This window comes from Sitophilus oryzae, unplaced genomic scaffold (assembly GCF_002938485.1).
Source record: "Sitophilus oryzae breed Bouriz unplaced genomic scaffold, Soryzae_2.0 scaffold_374_pilon_pilon, whole genome shotgun sequence".
Lineage (NCBI taxonomy): Eukaryota > Metazoa > Arthropoda > Insecta > Coleoptera > Curculionidae > Sitophilus > Sitophilus oryzae.
In genome coordinates, this window is record NW_022146945.1 from 1,241,842 (window position 1) to 1,260,591 (window position 18,750).

Here is an 18,750-nt window from a genome sequence, read left to right on the forward strand (position 1 = left end):
TTAAAATTGCTTCGTTAAAAATTCTTTTCCGTATGATTTGTGAATTTGCCAAGAATATGTTGAATATCTAGTTAGTGTTTGGATAGAAAGAATACCTTCGAGTCGTTCCGATCTACCCCCAAAGAATACAAAAATACTATTTTAATAAAATACCAAGTAGGCGACAACAGGCAAGTAAAAATTATCAATTTAAGCAGAATAGAAACACAGTTGAATTTAAATATTTTCGAAAGTGTAATAGCTAATTAAAGATTAAATTTTATTTAAGAAAACTAGGAATCATAGCTGTTATGTACTTTATATGAGGAAAATTTTCAAAAAGCTATTTAAAGATTATTTTTAATATTCAATAATTAATTATTATTGATATTTATATAAGGCTATGAAACCATTGTATATTAAATCATAAAAATATTTTTACTATGGCCATAACTTTTAGTTTATATTTTTCTTAAAAGTGGAATGAACTATGTCATGTGGACATTATTTTCACAAGGAATATAACAATTCCGAAAGGCAAGTTTATTTTGCAAAATGTAGGACAAAATAAAAGTCAGTGGCTTAAAAACCACCCAATGTTACATCTATATATTTTCATACAACAATACCTTCTTACTCTCTGAAAAAATAAAATATTTTCTTGATTGAATAAGAGTGTAATTTTGTCACAAGACAATACAACTACCATCTGTTATGTTGATGTTCTGATGTTTTGGTTCAAGTAACTGATTTTTCTAAAAAAGATAACATTCACTTCATTTAGCTCTTCAGTACTTACACTCGCCAGTACCAAAACACCCCGCACAGATATCTTGGTAAGGGAATGTCAAAATTACATGCCGTTCCTTGTATTCTTTATATTCTTTACCCGAAGTGGTTTGTGTTCTAGCAGATAGTCGCAACTATTAAATCACTAATAAATTTAAAAAATACTATTCTTATAGATGTCGAGGAACCAACAAGATCTACTGAAGTACATAATCTTGAAACATTAATAAATAAAAAACATCCAAAACTGACAAAGGTGTTATTGTTGTCCCTTAAATCATGAAATCATGGAATACCTCAAGTGCACTGAATGGATATATAAAATCCATCAACAATGGCTTAGCATATAAGGCAAAACCATTTTATGAATCCGAAAATTCAGGCAATTAATATGTTTTGATGCAATTTATTTTTTTACAATTTTATTTTTTCTATGTCTACAATTATTGTTAAAATTTAAATAAATGGGTATGCTTTACATAATCACGAATACGCCATCCAATTTATTTTTTCCATGTTTCTCATCAATTGCCCATGCCCCCATGCGAGTAGCTACATAGAAAAAGCGTTATAGGTACTTTTAAATGGAGGCTAATGATTTTTGTTTCAAGATCATAGAGTTAGATTTTAATACTTTCGGAATTCAAGAGAATTTTCTATGCATGTGTAGAAATTTTATTCTGAATATTGCAGTTTTTATCATCCCTTCTATCCTAACAGATATATTATCTCACACTAATCCATATATCCCATATACTTCTTAAACATTAACACTTTCAATTAAGTCCTAACTTATTGGACATCCTTTAACTACAAAAACCAACAATCATCCGCACTTCTTTTTCCTTCCTAAATAAGAGACAATTCAACTCCAAACCCGTCCATCCCTTTCACCTCATTTCATTCACACCACCCTTTATCCTCCTCTCTTCTCCCCACTCCTCTTCTAACCCCTCGTTTGCCGCGTTCGCCGGCGCCCCACCCCTACGGCCTTGGCTCCCCCCATCCCCCCACCAATAACAGGCGCGGTAGGCGTGGTCCGGGCAGCCTGCGCAAAGTACCGCCGGCCGCGTCACAAGTGCGCGGACTCTCGCATGGTTGTCATGTGTACCCCGACGTACCGCAGCATCGGCATGCGCGACGCCCATCACTGACGACGTACTACGTTGATTTAAGTTGGTTTTTTCGCGCGGTATTTTTGAGTCGTTGTTGTTGGTTCTGTTAACATTTTTTTGTTTGTCGGGGTTGTTCGGGGTATATTGAAAGAAAAAAACTTGTTTGTTGGTGTGGATTGGTAGTAGTGATGGTGGTAGTTTGAGGTGAGGACGTCGAGGCCGCAAGACGACGCCGTCCGTCGGCGTAGTGGTGGTTAAGGTGTCCGCGGAGGGTGGACGCGAGGTCCGTTCCTCGGGGTTGTCGTCGCTGCAGGTGCCGATGGGGGTGTTCGAGGACGCGGGCAGGCGAGTCTCGCACGGAATGCACTGGGTGAGTCGCCTGCTTATCTTGTTTCATACGCTTTTTCTTTACAGGATTTTTTTAAGTCTTAAGAGTCCATTTCACTAGTCCGAAAAAGTAGCAAAATAAGCATTTGACATTTAACATTTTATGTCAAACAAAAGATAACAAAGACAACTTTTTTATATTTAAGATTTTGATGGTCGCAAACATCGACAAAATATTCCTTATGTTTGGACTAATTTTTTTCGAAAACAAAGACATGATTTAAAATTCCCTTACTATACCGAAATAGATTGAAGTTTTGTCATTACAGTGAATGACAGTGATATATAATTTATATGGTTTTGTAACAAATTGCTCGCTATTTTATGCTGAAGCTCTGCAAACCTTAATCAAAGCACGTGTGTTTGGAATTTTGGATATGGCTTAACACGACAGGATCGAGCTAATCCTTAGGCAGATTTCTGAAATATAATATATTATATGTGTAAATATAATATAATATATTATATGTGGCCGAAGGAGATAATACAGCATAATAGGCTCTTAAACAACTACAGCATTCTATTCTTGTTAGAACGTTAAAAGCGTGCATATCATAATCGCATAAATTATATTTCTTTGTGAATGACCGAGAAAACTTTTCATTTTCTTAGACCATGAATTAAACAGTGTGCTAAAATTTGCTAAAATTTAATATTGAGGACATGAAGACATCTTTATTACATCAGAACAGCAAACTTATTCACGTTAATATCTTTATTTCTATAGTAAAGTAAAATACTAATTCACTTTTCCACGCACCACAATAGATCTGAAAAAATGGTATCATCATCAGCAGATGATTAAAATTTTTAAATCGTCCATTGAAACAATGAATATGTTTTGTCATTTGAATTTAAATCTTTGAGTTTTAATCATCTGCTGATGATGCTAACATGGATATAGTTCAATATTAAAAGTAAAGAGTTTTGGTTGTTTTATCTTACCCTGGTAACATCGAAGTTTCCAACCTCAACTACAATTTATTTCAATGATCAGTTAAATGTTAATTTTGTCATTCCTGTGCATTCCAAAATAAATTTTGTTAATGAAATTAGTTAGGAGTTAATGAAATTAAAGGAGTTAATGAAATTAGTTATAAACCACTTGATTCTGTTTACTTTCAATAAAGGGTGTGTCTTCAGCAATTAGATTGTGTCATAATCATCATCATCATTTTCAGCTTATTCGTCCATTTCCAATTATGGTGTAGTCTCCCTCACATATTTAGATACTCTCTTTTTAGTTGAGCCCATTGTTGTCTATGCGGGTCCAAGTTATCACTGTTAATTTCCTAATATCATGGTCCCATCTCAGGTTCGGTATTCTTCTAGGTCTCTTAATTCATTTTGGGCACTATGCTGTAATTTTTTTTGTTCATCTGTTGGCCGTTCTCCTTACCAGGTGTCCTGTCCATTGCCATTTGAGGGATTTGACTCTGCGGATGACATCTATTACCTGGGTCTGTTGTCGTATCCACTAAATTATTTTACGGTATCTCTTGGTTATTCCCAGCATGTTTCGTCCCATTGAGCATTGTGCGACCTGCAATTTCCTTATGGTGTTCATTTTAAGTGTCCAGGTTTCGCATGCATAGGTCATGACTGGTGATACACATTGGCCGAATCTTCTTTAGATAGAGTGGCATTCTAGATTTAAATATGATTGAGTTTCTTCCATAAGTACTCCATTCCAACTGTTTCTTCTGTTGATTATTTCTGGTAGTAGGAGATTCCGAGCTGTCTAAAAGTAGTATATACCGATTAGTAATCAATAATGTAGATCACAATGAACATCAATGTTTTACTTTCTGTGTTTGAATCTGTTCAATCTGTTGTGAAAAGAACCTTCATTATCGATCTTCAATTACTAAAACATTTCATTCATTCAAATAGGAAATTTATTTTAGATACTGCGCTTGTTATAAAGAACGTATAATAGCATGTGGTATAGACATCTTAACATTTACAACTGGATGTTCTAGCAACATTATTACTGATTTATTTTTAAATAAAGGCGAGAGATTTAGAAAAACAAATTATTAAATTTTGTCCAAAGTATTGGGACAGCAGCTTATTAGAAATATAATTATTATGAAAACAGTGGATGAACACGATCTTATTTGCGATTAGGATAGAAGGAACAGTCAAATATATCTAAAAAACTCCACCGGATAGTGTCAGCTTAGAATAAAGATCAGTAGAAACTATTGCGTGAGACTTAAGCTTCATTTAGAACCTCGAAATCAGTGGAATAAATTAGTAGTTTCAATTAGTCGTAGAAGTTTGTTCACCTAATTTTAATGTAAGCATTCAGAAATTCATAATTATTGGTAGTAATTTTCAATTAGTGGAAAAAGTTAACAAACATTTGACTTTTCCACTAATTATACTTCAAAATTTGCGAAGAATGTCATTTTGGCCTTTGATTATCACCTGTCAAGAAAAATATTGATTAGAAGTCAAAAGTTTATTGTTTTATAAGCTAAATACTATGTATGCTTTCTCTATGGATACAACAGACTACCGCAAGCTGTTACTAGGATATCTTATTAATTTTAATTGTGTTTTTTAGACATTGTGAATGATTGTAAACTAAAAAGTATAAAGTGTAATTGAAACCACTAATTTGTTCCATTAATTGGGAGGTTCTGAATGAAGCTTTATGAACAACAACGAACGTTGTCTCTTTGATCAAATTATGATTTCTTATGTAGAGTCAGAATAGATATTGCATGTAACGAGTGCAACACTATTGCCTGTAGTGAAAAAAATAGTTTCTCGAAAGGGTTGTCCTTAGAGTAACTAAATTTCTTCCTAAAAAATAATTCTAATAAACTGAAATATCGAAAGTGTCTTACGGGCATGATGACTGGATTAATATTTATTAAAAACATTGAGCATACGACATTAAAATTTAATAATCAAAAACTGCAAATTTGATAATAACAGAGAATTACCTACCTATAATATATTTTTTTCACTGTCGATGTTGATATATAAAATATTTTGCCCTACAGAATGATGTGTGCAATGTGGGAAATCTTATGTTAAATGGCGGGTTAAAAACCTGGTGGGTTGTAGGGAAATAGCTTCCTTTACTGACAATTTAAATTTTATTATACAAAAACTCTTGTACTAAGTAATAAGGAACTTCCAAATCAAAAATTTTTGTTCGATTGTAATATTTTGATGTGGAACATATTAGAATTAAATATGAGACCAATATTTTTGTTTAATAAATAAGTGAAAAGTTCCTCGCGCGATTGAAGTTCATAATCTTTCTCTTTGATTAAAACTGCACCAGCGTTTCAAATTTGATGTCGATCAAAGATATGAATAATTAATATCATTCTCCGAAAGGCTATCCGATACTCCAGATAGACAAACATCAAACCAGTATTATTTTAATATCAAGATAAAGTTAATAGCTTTCACTTCTTACGAATGCAGATATACGTTACGATTAAATATTTTCAGAGCAAGATAGTAGGTCTATAATAGTTATAGATAATATTATTTTAAATATACATATGGTAGGAAATTGTCAATAAATCTCTTTATTAGAATATTTTGAAATTTCACATTTATTATTGGGTGAATTTGTTATCATATACAGAGATAGGTACAGTATTGATTATGTTCTTTTAATATTTAACGTTAGAATTCATTATTGATAAAATATTAGAACCAAAAGGTTCTAATATTATAGGTTATCTCTATATTATAGGTTATCTCTTCAAGTTCTTTCTCTCCAATAAAAACATTTTCTTAAATACATCCCCTGATTTTTCTTGTAGTGCTGCAATTTGCCTAGGTTTATTACGGATTTATCTTCATACAAAAAAATGTCACCAAATATCATATAATAATTATTGTAATACTTTTGCTTTTTCAATATTCTTTAATTATGACGAGTCTATTATTTTTTGATTTGTAAAATTTTCCGAAAATGGTTTGGTCTCTTACTTTTATCTATTGTCATGAAATCCATCTTGATTCGTCCAACTAGGAAATTGGAAACTTTATTTTGCTATTTCGGCAGAGAAAGTTACCATAGTTTTTTCAAATAGTTTAGCAGTTTACTGTTATAACCGTATACTAATGCATTGCTCGGGATCTATATACTACCAGAAATCAACTGAAGGATTAAGTTACCATGAAGTACTTATGGAAGAACCTCAATCATGTTCAAATCTAGATTGCCACTCTATCTAAAGAAGAAAACATTCTACCAGTGTGTACTACCAGTCATGCGAAACCTGGATACTTAAAACGGACATCATAAGGAAACTGCAGGTCGCACAACGTTTAATGGAACGAAATATGCTGGGAATAACCAAGAGAGACCGTAAAAGAATAGAGTGGATACGACAAAATACCCAGGTAATTGAATCCACAGAATTGTCCACAGAATCCAATCCTCAAGTGGCAATGGGCAGGACACCTGCCAAGAAGGACGAACAACAGATGGACCACAAAAATTACAACATGGGAGGAATCCCACGAGGAATTAAGAGACCTAGAAGAAGACCAAACCTGAGAAGGGACCATGATATTAGGAAATTAGCAGGGATAACTTGGGCCCGCAGAGCCGACAATAGAAAACAATGGGCCCAAGTAAAAACAAGGTATGTAAGGGAGGCTACACCATACTTGGAAATGTTGAATAAGCTGAAAATGATGATGATAACCTTATACTCCCAAGTTTAAATTACTTAAATGTAAACTCATTTAAAACAAGGTATAAAAAGCATTTATTAGAACCGCAGAATGGAAATTGATAATATTGCTGTTGAATCTTGTTATTAATTTGTCTTTGTCTCTGTATGTATGTATTTATGTTACGTTAATTTTTGTTATATAACGCTTATACCCTAATTTCATAAATAGATATATTAATGTTATCTGTATCGGTCGCGATGGAAACATTATAGCGAGAAAGGCACGCATATAAAAGCGTTGAAGAGTTGGGACGGATAGAGAACATCAATACAAGGTTGCTTTTTTCCTCTAATGCTAAGTTTTTTATTTTTATAGTTCGCTTAGTTTCTTAGGTTTGTTAACAGATCTTCTTGGTTTAGTTGAGTAGCTATTAAGCTAGACTGAGCCAAGCAAGATCTGAAATTCTGTAGTTACGCACAACCAAACTTATAATATATGGAATCATCTATTAGGTATTTTTCATAATTTTTGAGACGTATGAACATTTTGTGTTTATGAATAAAACTTAGTCCTTACCTACCAATGATATTTAATGAAAAATAATCCATATAGCAATAAAAAAAATTATTATGTTCCCAAAATAAACACAATGGTATTTTTCTTGGTTTCTCAAACGAAATGAGATTTAAATTTTTAATGATCAAAAAGCAAAAACAAAATGAAAATTGATAATTTTAATAATCCTTGTTGCTGCCTCTAGCCCCAATTCTAGCCGCGCTGGCCTGCTTTTTATTAAATTATCAACGTTGTCTTGTGGTACGTTTTCCCATTCTGCTAATCCTGCATCAATAAGCTGTGCGAGATTTCCGAGATTGTTTCGACGAGCTCTAACTCTTCATTTGAGCTGGTCCCACAAGTGTTCGATAGGGTTTAGATCTGGTGAACACGCAGGCTAAACAAAAAAAAACATTACACCTTCCATTTCAAGACGTTCTCTAATCACTTTGCTGGTATGGGGAGGTGCACTATCGTGCATGAAGTTAAAATTATCTCAAATTGCAGCTCTCCAAAGCACTATTCTCGCTACCAATTCTCGCTCACCAATTCTAGCACTAAATCAACATACCTCCGACCCATTAAAGTTTGTTGAAGTGGTAATAACGGAGTTTTTGCTCCCAGCATAATACGTACCCAGAACATTACAGCTCCTCCTATATATCTTGATACATATTTAGCAGCCTAAAGTCTTGCTTGTCTTCCTAGAGCTCTGAGAACCCGAATTCGATGGTCATGTGACCTTAGACCAATTCTGGTCTCATCCGAAAAAAGAACATTTTGCCAATTCTCAGTTATTGAAGGCATCGATTTAGCCGGTCAAATATATTTTGCTGAGATAACTGTGGAATCCGTAGCTCTCTTCTGCTGCACAATCCTCGAGCACGAAATCACACCTGTAGCTGCCAGAAGTTGTCTTTGTAGCTCTGGATGAGAAACATTGGGATTTATTCTAGTAATTTGACATACATGGCGGTCTTGTTGTTCAGTTGTGATTCTTTGACGACCTTGTATGTCTAGGCAACACCCTCAGCAATGCCTACTATCTCTGCTACGTCTCTTTGGGGAATTCCTTGTTCAATGAGAGCAATAATTATTCCCCTCTATACATCTTTTAATCCAACAGAAAGCATTGTTTTTTTTTGATGGACTGAAAATTACCGGACTATCGTGATTTTACTCGCAAAATTAATACAAAATTGGAAAGAAAATAAATCACAGCAGTCGTTTATTCTTTATTATCATGTTTATTTAGAACAAAAAACCTTATCTTAAAGTTGTATACCAATTCTTTTCATTGCAAGAAATTTAGTCAGAAATAAAGAGTGATTCCATATAAGTTTGGTTGTGTGTATATTGTTTTTATTTGTAAACAACTTTCATTTGAATAAAGTCAGTTATTAAATATTAATATTTCATGATAATAAACGAAAGAAGACACCAAATTTCGACAAAACGAAAAAAATCAACCTTGCATTGATGTTCTCTATCCGTCCCAACTCTTCAACGCTGTTATGCGTGCCTGTCTCGCTATAGTGTTTCCATCGCGACCGCTACAGATTATAGATATTAAACCATTTTCGGAAAATGTTCATCTTCTTCTTCGTCGTGGGACGGTTCTGTTCTCGGGTCGCACGCTGAGAGGCGCGAGATGAAAAAGTCACGATCTCCCTCGCGACGCATGCTGTTGACCTTTTTACGTCGCTCGGCGAGGCAGATTAACAGGTAAACTGATTAAGATCGCGCGGCGCGGCCCGACTGCATTTTTAGGTGGAGAAGCGTGATTTTGCACGGCTATTTTCGGCCTGACGCGCCACAATCTCGCCGGAATTTTGCCCTCTTCTGTAACGAGCGAGTAATTTTGTATTAAAAAGTCTCGAGCCTGTTATTAGTTTTGTATTCGTGGAGGCCCCTTGAAGAACCTCTTGGCAGAAGCCTAAGTAATTTCTCTTTAACTTGTATACGTGTAAATATAAGATTGTGAGTGAAAATTATATTCAGATGAGTAAAGAATTAACAAGAAAACTTTTTGGCAAGAGATATTGCCTTTTTCTTCTCTCTTCTATTCTATTAGACGCAGGGGTGCATTATAAAGGGATTTAACACTTGGATCCCTTGTGCAACCTTCTGCAGGAACAGCATCGCTTAAGTCACCATCCAAGCTATTCTAGAAAAAAAAATGTGACTTAGAGGCGTGTCTCGATAGATCTGTACAACTTGTCTTAGATAGAAACTATCGGAAACAAGAAATAACCCAATGACATCTATTCGTGCCATAAACATTGGTACGACTGATATCGGAGATGCAGAACTAACCTTTTGAAAACTGTTTCAGATACTAGCTTTCGCCAAAGCTTTAAGATTGTGTGATGAGTTATATCCTCGGTCATATCTAGGTAGATCTATAAGATCGCGGTGATTAACTTCTCATTTGTCATACAAACCATGAAAGACAATACAGATTTTGAATAATAATAATATAAAATGAAAATGGTAAGTTATTAGTCAAACAATATGTTAATATTTCTATTATTTAATTGTCTTTTGTTTGGGTGTATGCCTGTTGGAAAAGAAATGTGTTATTTGTTTATTTACACACATCAACTAAATATTCCCGAACTGGAGAACTCTTAATACAGATATGCTTAATCTTCCTCAGTAACTTGTAAAAGACATCTGGTCTGTAGATATCTCTTGTTAAATCTTCAATCTTTCAATTACTGTTGTCTCATCTGCTAAATTCCTTGAATTAATTTTTGGTAGTAGACTCTCTTGGAGTCCTCATTTATCTTTATTAAAAATTAGATACTTATTTGAAGAATATTGGTATATTAAAGTGGCATTCATATTAAAAATATGGCTCGAATACTAATTTTCTACTACATATTTACAAAACCATAATAAGACCTAAAATTAATTACAGTTTAATTGTATACAATTCCGTTCCACCTACTTATTTGAAAGAATTAAATGCTGTGATTAATTAGATGAATTAGATCTTGATCGGTTTAGTCGTTTTTATAAAAAGATTTTTTTGTTGATTATTGACAAGCTTTTTAAAAACTTCAATCTGATAATAGAAAGATGCTTTTTGTCATAAGCAGAAAATCATAGACCAAATTCTTCCGTGGCTCTGTTTGCTACTAATGCTTTTAACTATTAATTATAAATTTATATTTTTCTGATGAACTTTTGTATAAAAAGTGGAGGTAAGTAGTTCAAAAAGTTGCTACATAAAATTAGAAATAAATAATAATGATTGCTGATTAATAGCATATTAACAGTTTTGTAGATGACTAGATTATAGAAGAAAATATGCAAATCCAAATTAAATCTTGAATATTCTAGCCTTTTTGATTATCTATCAATAACAACAGATCACACCAAAGATTTATATTCATTTTATATTTAAAAGATAAAAGTAATTTAAATATTGATTGAAAAGAATTCCTTGACGATTCTTTAATTGTAGAAATATACGGTGTTTGCATAATTAATAATAGAATCGATAGGTTTAGTAAAATAATTAAAAAGTTTGAGACGCCAGGCGAGAAATTTCATTTGCATATCCTAGTCATAAATTTATGAAATATAATAACCTGTTTTGACAAAAATACCAAACTCATAGTGCAATAGAATGATAGGAACGTGTTTTACATAGAAATAATCAGTTATGAATATGTATTTTTTTAAATGTACATTAGTCGGACATATTTTATTTTCTTTTATTTGGAGAGTTAATGTTCGCTAGAGGTTGTCCACTGAAGTCTCTAATGTTGGTGTGTGTGTCATTATTGATGGCTAGAATGATGAGAGATCTTCACAGTAAGCTTGCTGAAAATGAAGATATTTGAAATAAGAATTACTTGAAGTTATTAATTTTTCAATGGGAATGTTTTGTCTCATTGCTACTCAATTGTATCCACTTTAGTTGCTTCAGAATACCTCGTAGGTACTACAATTCATATACTGTCTCGAATGGATTAATTCTTATATAGAGTGGTTAACAGCGATGAACTCAGTAACCATCAATTCGAAGTTGGTCAAAAAACGCTTAGAGAAATTGAACAAATTAGGCCAAGAAAATAAGTCCTCCTATTGGTGCCAACGCTCCAAGGGATAGAAGGTAATGAAAAAGCAAACCATTTAGTTAGAAAAGGAGCGAACACTCCACTAACTGTACCGTTCTGCTTCCCAAGGAAAATCAACTTAAAGCGTAACTCAAGAACCTGGAAGACTTCTTTCGTAACCTGCAATGAGAATCCTCCAATGGTTTAAGACACTCGAAGAAATTTCTCAGAACTTACGACCAAGAAAAATCAAAGATTTTCTTTGATTTAAGTGAAAACAATCTTCGGGTTGTGACGGGGTTTTTAACAGGACACTGTGTCCTCAACGATCACCTCAGTAGATTGAAGCTATGAAACAACGGCAAATGCAGATTCTGTGGGGAAAATGGGGAAACATCAGAACACCTTATCACTGACTGCGCCGAGACGACAAACATTAATGCCATAAACTTTGGTACGACTGCTATCTGCAATGATGGAGAACTAACATCTATAAAACCGTCTCAAATATTGGCTTCTATCAAAGCCCTGAGACTTTATGATTAATAATAACTCAAGAAAGGGGGATACAATAAATTTATATAACCCCCAGCCATAAAATCTGCATCTATATAGAGTGGAGTGTTAGTTAATAAAGAATGCAGATATTGTCATGTCAAACGTCAGTAATAACAAATGTTTTATTACTTTCCGGCTTAAGTAGCATAATTATTACGCTAGAAAAATCATCTTACAGATTTAAATCAGCTCTGAATAAGTTGATACATATATGATGTAGAATCTTTTCTGCGTCATGTGTCTAAGGATACACGATGTAGAAATGCCAGCTTAGTATCAAATATAACTATATACACTATACATGGACGGAAATTATTTTGTAGCATGTAAGTTACTACTTATAAAATAATCATATTTCATTATCTAGCGTTAGACTGTTTAACGTACAAGAAAGTATTTTTCATTTTAAATATTAAAAGTGGAAAAATATTCAAAGGATATACAAAATATTCTAATATTATTGCATCATTTTGGAATCTTATGCAGATACAGTTACTGATTGATTTCATATTTTAATCTTTTTTTTATTGAGGTTTAACATGTTGCAAATACGACTATAACGCAATGTTAATAATAAAAATACTGAATATTAAAAACAAATTAAAACATAAAAAATAGATATAAATAAATAACAAAGAACGTTGAAGATTCGGTTTGATACAACATTTTGACATTTTTTTAGCAAATCATCGATTCTTTTACAATAATCATATCACAAATATCAACAAAATGCAGCAATTTGAGCTTCCAATAAGGTACTAACGAATTGTTGTTTTAGTTTGTCCTGAAATTGCTGATAAATACATATTCAATATTAATACAAATCAATAGTTTACCTACATCATGATGTTCTTTGAAATTCGGCAACATGGGACATATTGGGGAATTATAACCGAATTTTGTTTTTCATCACAACATAATTCTGAGCCCGAAAACCGCCTATACAGGTACATAAAGTTTAATTTTTGAAAGTAATTCTGAAACGTCTAACAGGCTGTCTAAAATAGTTTAAGCACAATATCTAACATTATTCTACGTTGCTGCAAAGGCAACTCTAAAAAGTAATTGAATTTGTAAATAATTTTGTAAATAAAAAATAAAGATAATAATTTTTTGTGAAAGCGTTTCGAAATTGACAGTTTTTGATATTTATTTGAGATTCGAAATGACATTCTTTTAGGCACTAGTATCATACCACGTAAAGGGAACGTGATGTAGGGAATAAATCAGTTTAAGTGAAAATTTGCAGTTTCTTTCAGAACGAAAGGATATTACTATTATAAGGGAAATTATAAAAAAGCAAAAATTGTACTGTTTTATAAACATATTTATTTATACATAAAAATAAATAAACTTTTTATAATATAATAACAAAAAATAACAGTGTCTATTCCACCCACCTACCAATTTTAAATGCAGAAGAACTGACTGTTGCAGGAAACGATCGGCCAAATTTTTTAAAGGGCATTAAAAATCTCATTTTCGAAAAAACTGCCTACTTGCAATAACAAAGTGAATATCCAAGCAAAGAAGACTTTACGAGAATCATGATCCTGAACTATTTTCAAGTCCAGTTTTAATCCTAAAACAAAAGTAAAAGAAATAAGGTATATTAATAAAGTTTCTGGTTACTATAAACCAGCTATAAACTACCTACCCAAAATATGAAAAAAATTAATTGTATTAATTTGTTATGTTAAGAGAGGTTCGAAATATTTTTGACACTACTAGTTCTACTTTTTTCTTAATAAAATGATAAATATAACTACTTACTTTTATTTTACCGGGTGTCTTTAACATATCTATCAGAGAAAGGGGCACAATACATATAGAAAATAGATGATACTGGCTCCTGCAGCAAATAAAATAACAAAGAGTATAATCTAAAATTATAAGTAACAAAATATAAATACCTATATGGAACAAAGAAATTTGTTCCCTATCCATATTCATAAGTCAATAAAATGGAGATTTTAAAAAAAAAGTAAATCACCAAAAGAAAAATTAACAAACGTGAGGAATTGTCATGATGTTGTCATCTTGGTTGTCATGGTGACGAAAACGAAAGGCGATTGTTCTAATTTCTGTTTAGAAATTACGTTTTATATGGCTGCTTCTTTCTCTCTTGTTATATTAGAATGAGATAGTGGGCCCAATAGACGCAATGCGTTCTGAGTTGCGCTACGGGAACGTTGTCCCTCTCTTTGCCATTTAATTTGCCAGTCTCTTTTTATTTGTTTGTCTATGACTAGTATCTAAAAGTGACACTCGTTTAGGGACTAGTGCCTAAAAGTAAAAAATGAACTGTTAGAAACAATGAAAATATTTATTATAAATCTTAAAGGTACAATTATTTAAATTATTAAAGGGAATATAAGAGGCATCCAACTTTTCGTCTCTAAGAGAAATGCAAGTTGTAGGAGTCGGAATAAGTAAATTTCTTGTACTAGCAATGCTGGTAGCTTCTGCTCCTACGTGAACTGCTTTTAATTTCGTATTTGGCGTATCTTTCTGTCCCATGATTCTTTTTGCTATTTCGGTTTTCTATTCAATCGAATTTTCAATGTAACCTTCAGCAACCGAGCTTGATGTCCTCCATGTCGCTTTAAAACGGTTATATCCGCTCTTGAATCTGCCAGCATTGTTGCAGAGCTGCGCCTATAAAAAATGACCAGTGTATTTAATGGCGTTGGAGAGTCCAAGAAATTCCGCTATCTTTTGTGATATACCTCCAATTGTATTGATTCCATCTGGCAAGGTAGAGCATTGATTTTTTCGATACGTCAAGAAGAATCGCTGATGTGTCACATTGAGTGGTCGAAGTTTTGCGTACTTACGAAATACATGTAAGAAATTGATACCATCTATTGATCCTTCAATAATCGTAAACACTCTTGGAAAATGAGTTTTTATATTCGGAATCTTCAAACTAATAAATGACTGACAATCTTTAATGGCATCTACGGTCAAAAACGTGATTTCTTCCCTCCTACATGCTCCAAATACTCCAACGATTAAGACAACTTTAGCTAACAGGAATTCTTTGTCATCGGCTTCTGTCATAAAGCGTTCTATTTCCAGTTTTATAAATATTTTTGATTTCTTTGCCTGATCCGGAAGCTTTTCTTTTCAAAAATGCAATAAGGTTTGTGAATTTGCTACTTTGCTATTTTGCTTTTTCGACTTCTCGGGCACTTACACAGTTTCAGCAGCTTGTTGAATATCCAAAGACTCGTCATTATCACTCATTTTTTCACAAAATTTTGTAGGAAATACGGCGACGTTTGAGCCTGACAGAACTTTGTCATTAAACAATGCACAATGCCTTAGAAACCGATTACCAGAACATTTAAAAAAATGTTTAAAAATAAATAATAATAATAGTATCAAAATCTCAAATTATCCGCTTTCACGAAAAATCTTGTATGAAATTCGTTGCGAAAAGAGTGTTTTAAGCACTCGCGCATTTTGCGTCCCGTGCTTAAAACACATTAATTTCGCAACTTGTTACATAAATAGCTATTTTGACATAGAGTTCTGATCTTAGACAAATTTAGACATTTTTTTATCACATGCTATAATTAAATCAATACCCTTGCCTCACAGATGTATGTTATTTTAGAAATAAGAGCTGCAATAAATCATTTCTTTAAAAAATACTTCTGACTCTAAACTGTCGGTCCTTAAGAACTAAACGAAAACATCTCTTCATCCGCATTGGGGTCGAAAATAAACCGTCCCGTGTCAAAGTTTCCCACTGTTATCAGTTCTTATCGAGCCAAGTATTTCGAATCAGTCATCGGTAGCCGCCGTTGAACCCTGATTTGAAATTTGAACTCTGAATGTATTTCTGTCTGTCCGATAAAGACCGTTTTTCTTCTCTTCTTTCGTGTAGTTTTGCAAAAGAAATCGATAAGCGGTTGCCTGTGGTGATATTAATGTTTATTAACGGTTGTAAATAAATACCGATCAAAATATTTAATAATAATTTATGTTAATATTTGCATTTTTTTTTCTAAAGAGCCGGTAAGATGCAACTTGGTAGTAGAAAACAAAATTATTGAGCAGGTATCACAGTTCATACCTAGGAATAGATATGTCGCACTACCATGATCCAGAGAAAGATCTAAGAAGCCAGATAAACAGAGCAACGGCCACGTCAGGATGTCTGAGACAAATAGTGTGGACAAACCCCTTTATGCGAACAGACAGCAAAATTAAAATTTATAAGACCTGCATCAGACCAATAATAACATATGGCATAGAAATCCGAGACCAAAAGCATGTTAAGAGTCGCTGAAATGAAGAACTTAAGAACCATAGTGGGAAAGACTAGAAGAGACAGAATTAGAAACACAAATATCAGACAACAATGTGGAATACAGGACGTAGTGAGATGGGGTAGGCAAAGAAAAAGACAATGGTTCGCACACGTAAAACGCATGGAAGAAAACAGGCCAAGCATAGCCCTTTAAGGGAAACCCAGGGGTAAGAGACAGCCGGGTAAGAGACCTCCAAAAAGATGGAAAAACAATTGGCAGTCCATCTCCCAAGAACTCCTACAGAGGCAACCTTAAAATTAACAGATCGAAAGATCTCAAATAAGTAAAAGAAGAAGAAGAAGAATTTGCATTTGAACTTATTTCTATTAGATTATATATTTGAGGCCTCTTCCACTGCAACGGAATTTTTTTTGGATCTATTTTAGTATTTTACATTCTCCAGTCCTTACCTTTTCAAAAAGTCTAGCAACTTGGAGATTGAGCCTTCCATACAGCTCTTTCTCAATGACCTATCATTGTCTAGTACGAAGAACCCCACATTTTCCAGGCTCATATCAAATGACATTTGATTGACAAAATCTGCAAATAGCTGTGTCCTAACTTATTTCTATTACTAACATGGAAATTGGGAGTATCTATAGAAAAGGTTCTATGAGTCTTGAGTAAGACTTGGTTCCAGATTCTATGTGAGTAGGACTTTCTCTTAATTGAAACTTTTCTGTTAAAGTCAGTTAAACCCAAGATGGTATGATGTTCACACAGGAGAAATTGACAGAAAATTAGACTATATAGAATATTAAGCATAATTGATTTTATAATACGTGTGCCTTTTTCATGATCTTATGATAGTATATAGGGTGGTCCGAACTGTATTCCGGAAACGGCAGCATATTCTGTAGAGAGAAATAAGTAAAAAAGTTCGTATAAATGTATGTCCTAAATTGCCTAGTTTCGGAGATACAGGATGTAGAAGTTTCAATTTATTTCAATTTTTTCACTTATAATATCACAAGAGCTTAAATTATTTTCGGAAATTTTTTTGAGGGCACGAATATTTTGAAAATTAGAGTTCCCGAGTCGAAGACGAGGGATAATTTTCCTAAAATATTCGTGCCCGAAAGAAAATTTCCAGGAATAATTTAAGCTTGCGTGGTATTCGGTAAGAAAATTTCACACCTAAATTTGAAAAAAAATATTAATCCAACATGACATTTTAAAATAATTTCAATTTGTTAAGTTGGCCAAGGTATTGATGTTTTTGACATATTATGTGTTTTGTCATTTTTGTTTGCGATTCTGTCATTAAGCTATTACTAGTTTTAAAACGTCTGTACGTAGAGTAAGAAGTGTATAGCGAAATGTCGCGATTTGGAAAAGTAAACCAACAAGTCATTAAAGAAGAAATTGAAAATATAAAACCAGATAACACCCGAAAATCAAAATCAAGTGTATATCCATCATATTTCGTTAAATAGAAAAATACCAGCTTTAGTTAAATAAAGGCGGCAGAACTATATTTTTTAGAACATGGCAATTTCGAAGAAATGAGTTAAAGAGAGAAATGAAATTAAATAAAAAATATTACCAACCTTAGTTACATCAAATGCTAAAACTCAAATGGGTAATATTTCAATATATAGACATTGTAGTTCATTCACATTATGATTGTAGATCTTATGTTTACCTTTTCAACTGTCAAAAAATTTCCACTAAAGTTTCGTGGCGCCTCGAAAAAATTTCCGGAAATTTTTTTAGTTGCCATGGTAACTAGTCAACATTAAAGCATGTTATTAGTTGAAAAGTAGAGGTGTGAAATTTTCAGAATAATTTCTGAAGTGACGTCAATATTTGGATGAAAATTGGTGTCTCGAAGTTTTTTGACATGAGAAATTTGATTTTGAGGTCAATATAACTCCTATTTGTAGGGGACGCCAGCTTCATGTGTTTTAACTGTTTTGAAGAGCAATAACTTTTCGTCCGTATCTCTATAAAACTACTGAGTAAAAAATATACATTTCCGTGATTTTTTACGTAAAAAATGGGCGCGTTCGGGGACGGTCAGCGGCTGAGTGGCTGAGTAAGCGATTTCCCTAAACGGTCTATTCTGACGAACAGCAACAGTCAGCCGCTGTGCAAAATTCTCAGCGGTAAATATTTAGGCTGAGACAAGTCAGCCGTAATCTAAGGAAATAGATTAAGGTTGACTTGTCTTAGGCCAACTGTGGTCAACTAATGTAAAATAACTAAAAATAACTTTAATTTTCTCAGTTTATTGTTTACTTTTTATGGTTTTTTGAAGTATGTAGTCAATCGTAGTTAATCGAATCTTTAAAAAATAGGGATATTTGTTAC

General features: G+C 33.1%; 1 protein-coding gene across 2 annotated transcripts in view; it reads left to right on the top strand.

Moving 5' to 3' along the window:
* The first annotated feature begins 1,857 nt into the window (after positions 1-1,857).
* LOC115885106 (protein apterous-like) overlaps positions 1,858-18,750 on the top strand; it is a 331,311-nt gene continuing 314,418 nt past the window's right edge. For both annotated transcript variants that reach the window (XM_030903895.1, XM_030903896.1), the window contains exon 1: positions 1,858-2,253. In XM_030903895.1, coding sequence (XP_030759755.1) covers positions 2,203-2,253 — 51 coding nt within the window. In that variant the 5' untranslated portion in view covers positions 1,858-2,202. The remainder of the gene's footprint in view (positions 2,254-18,750) is intronic.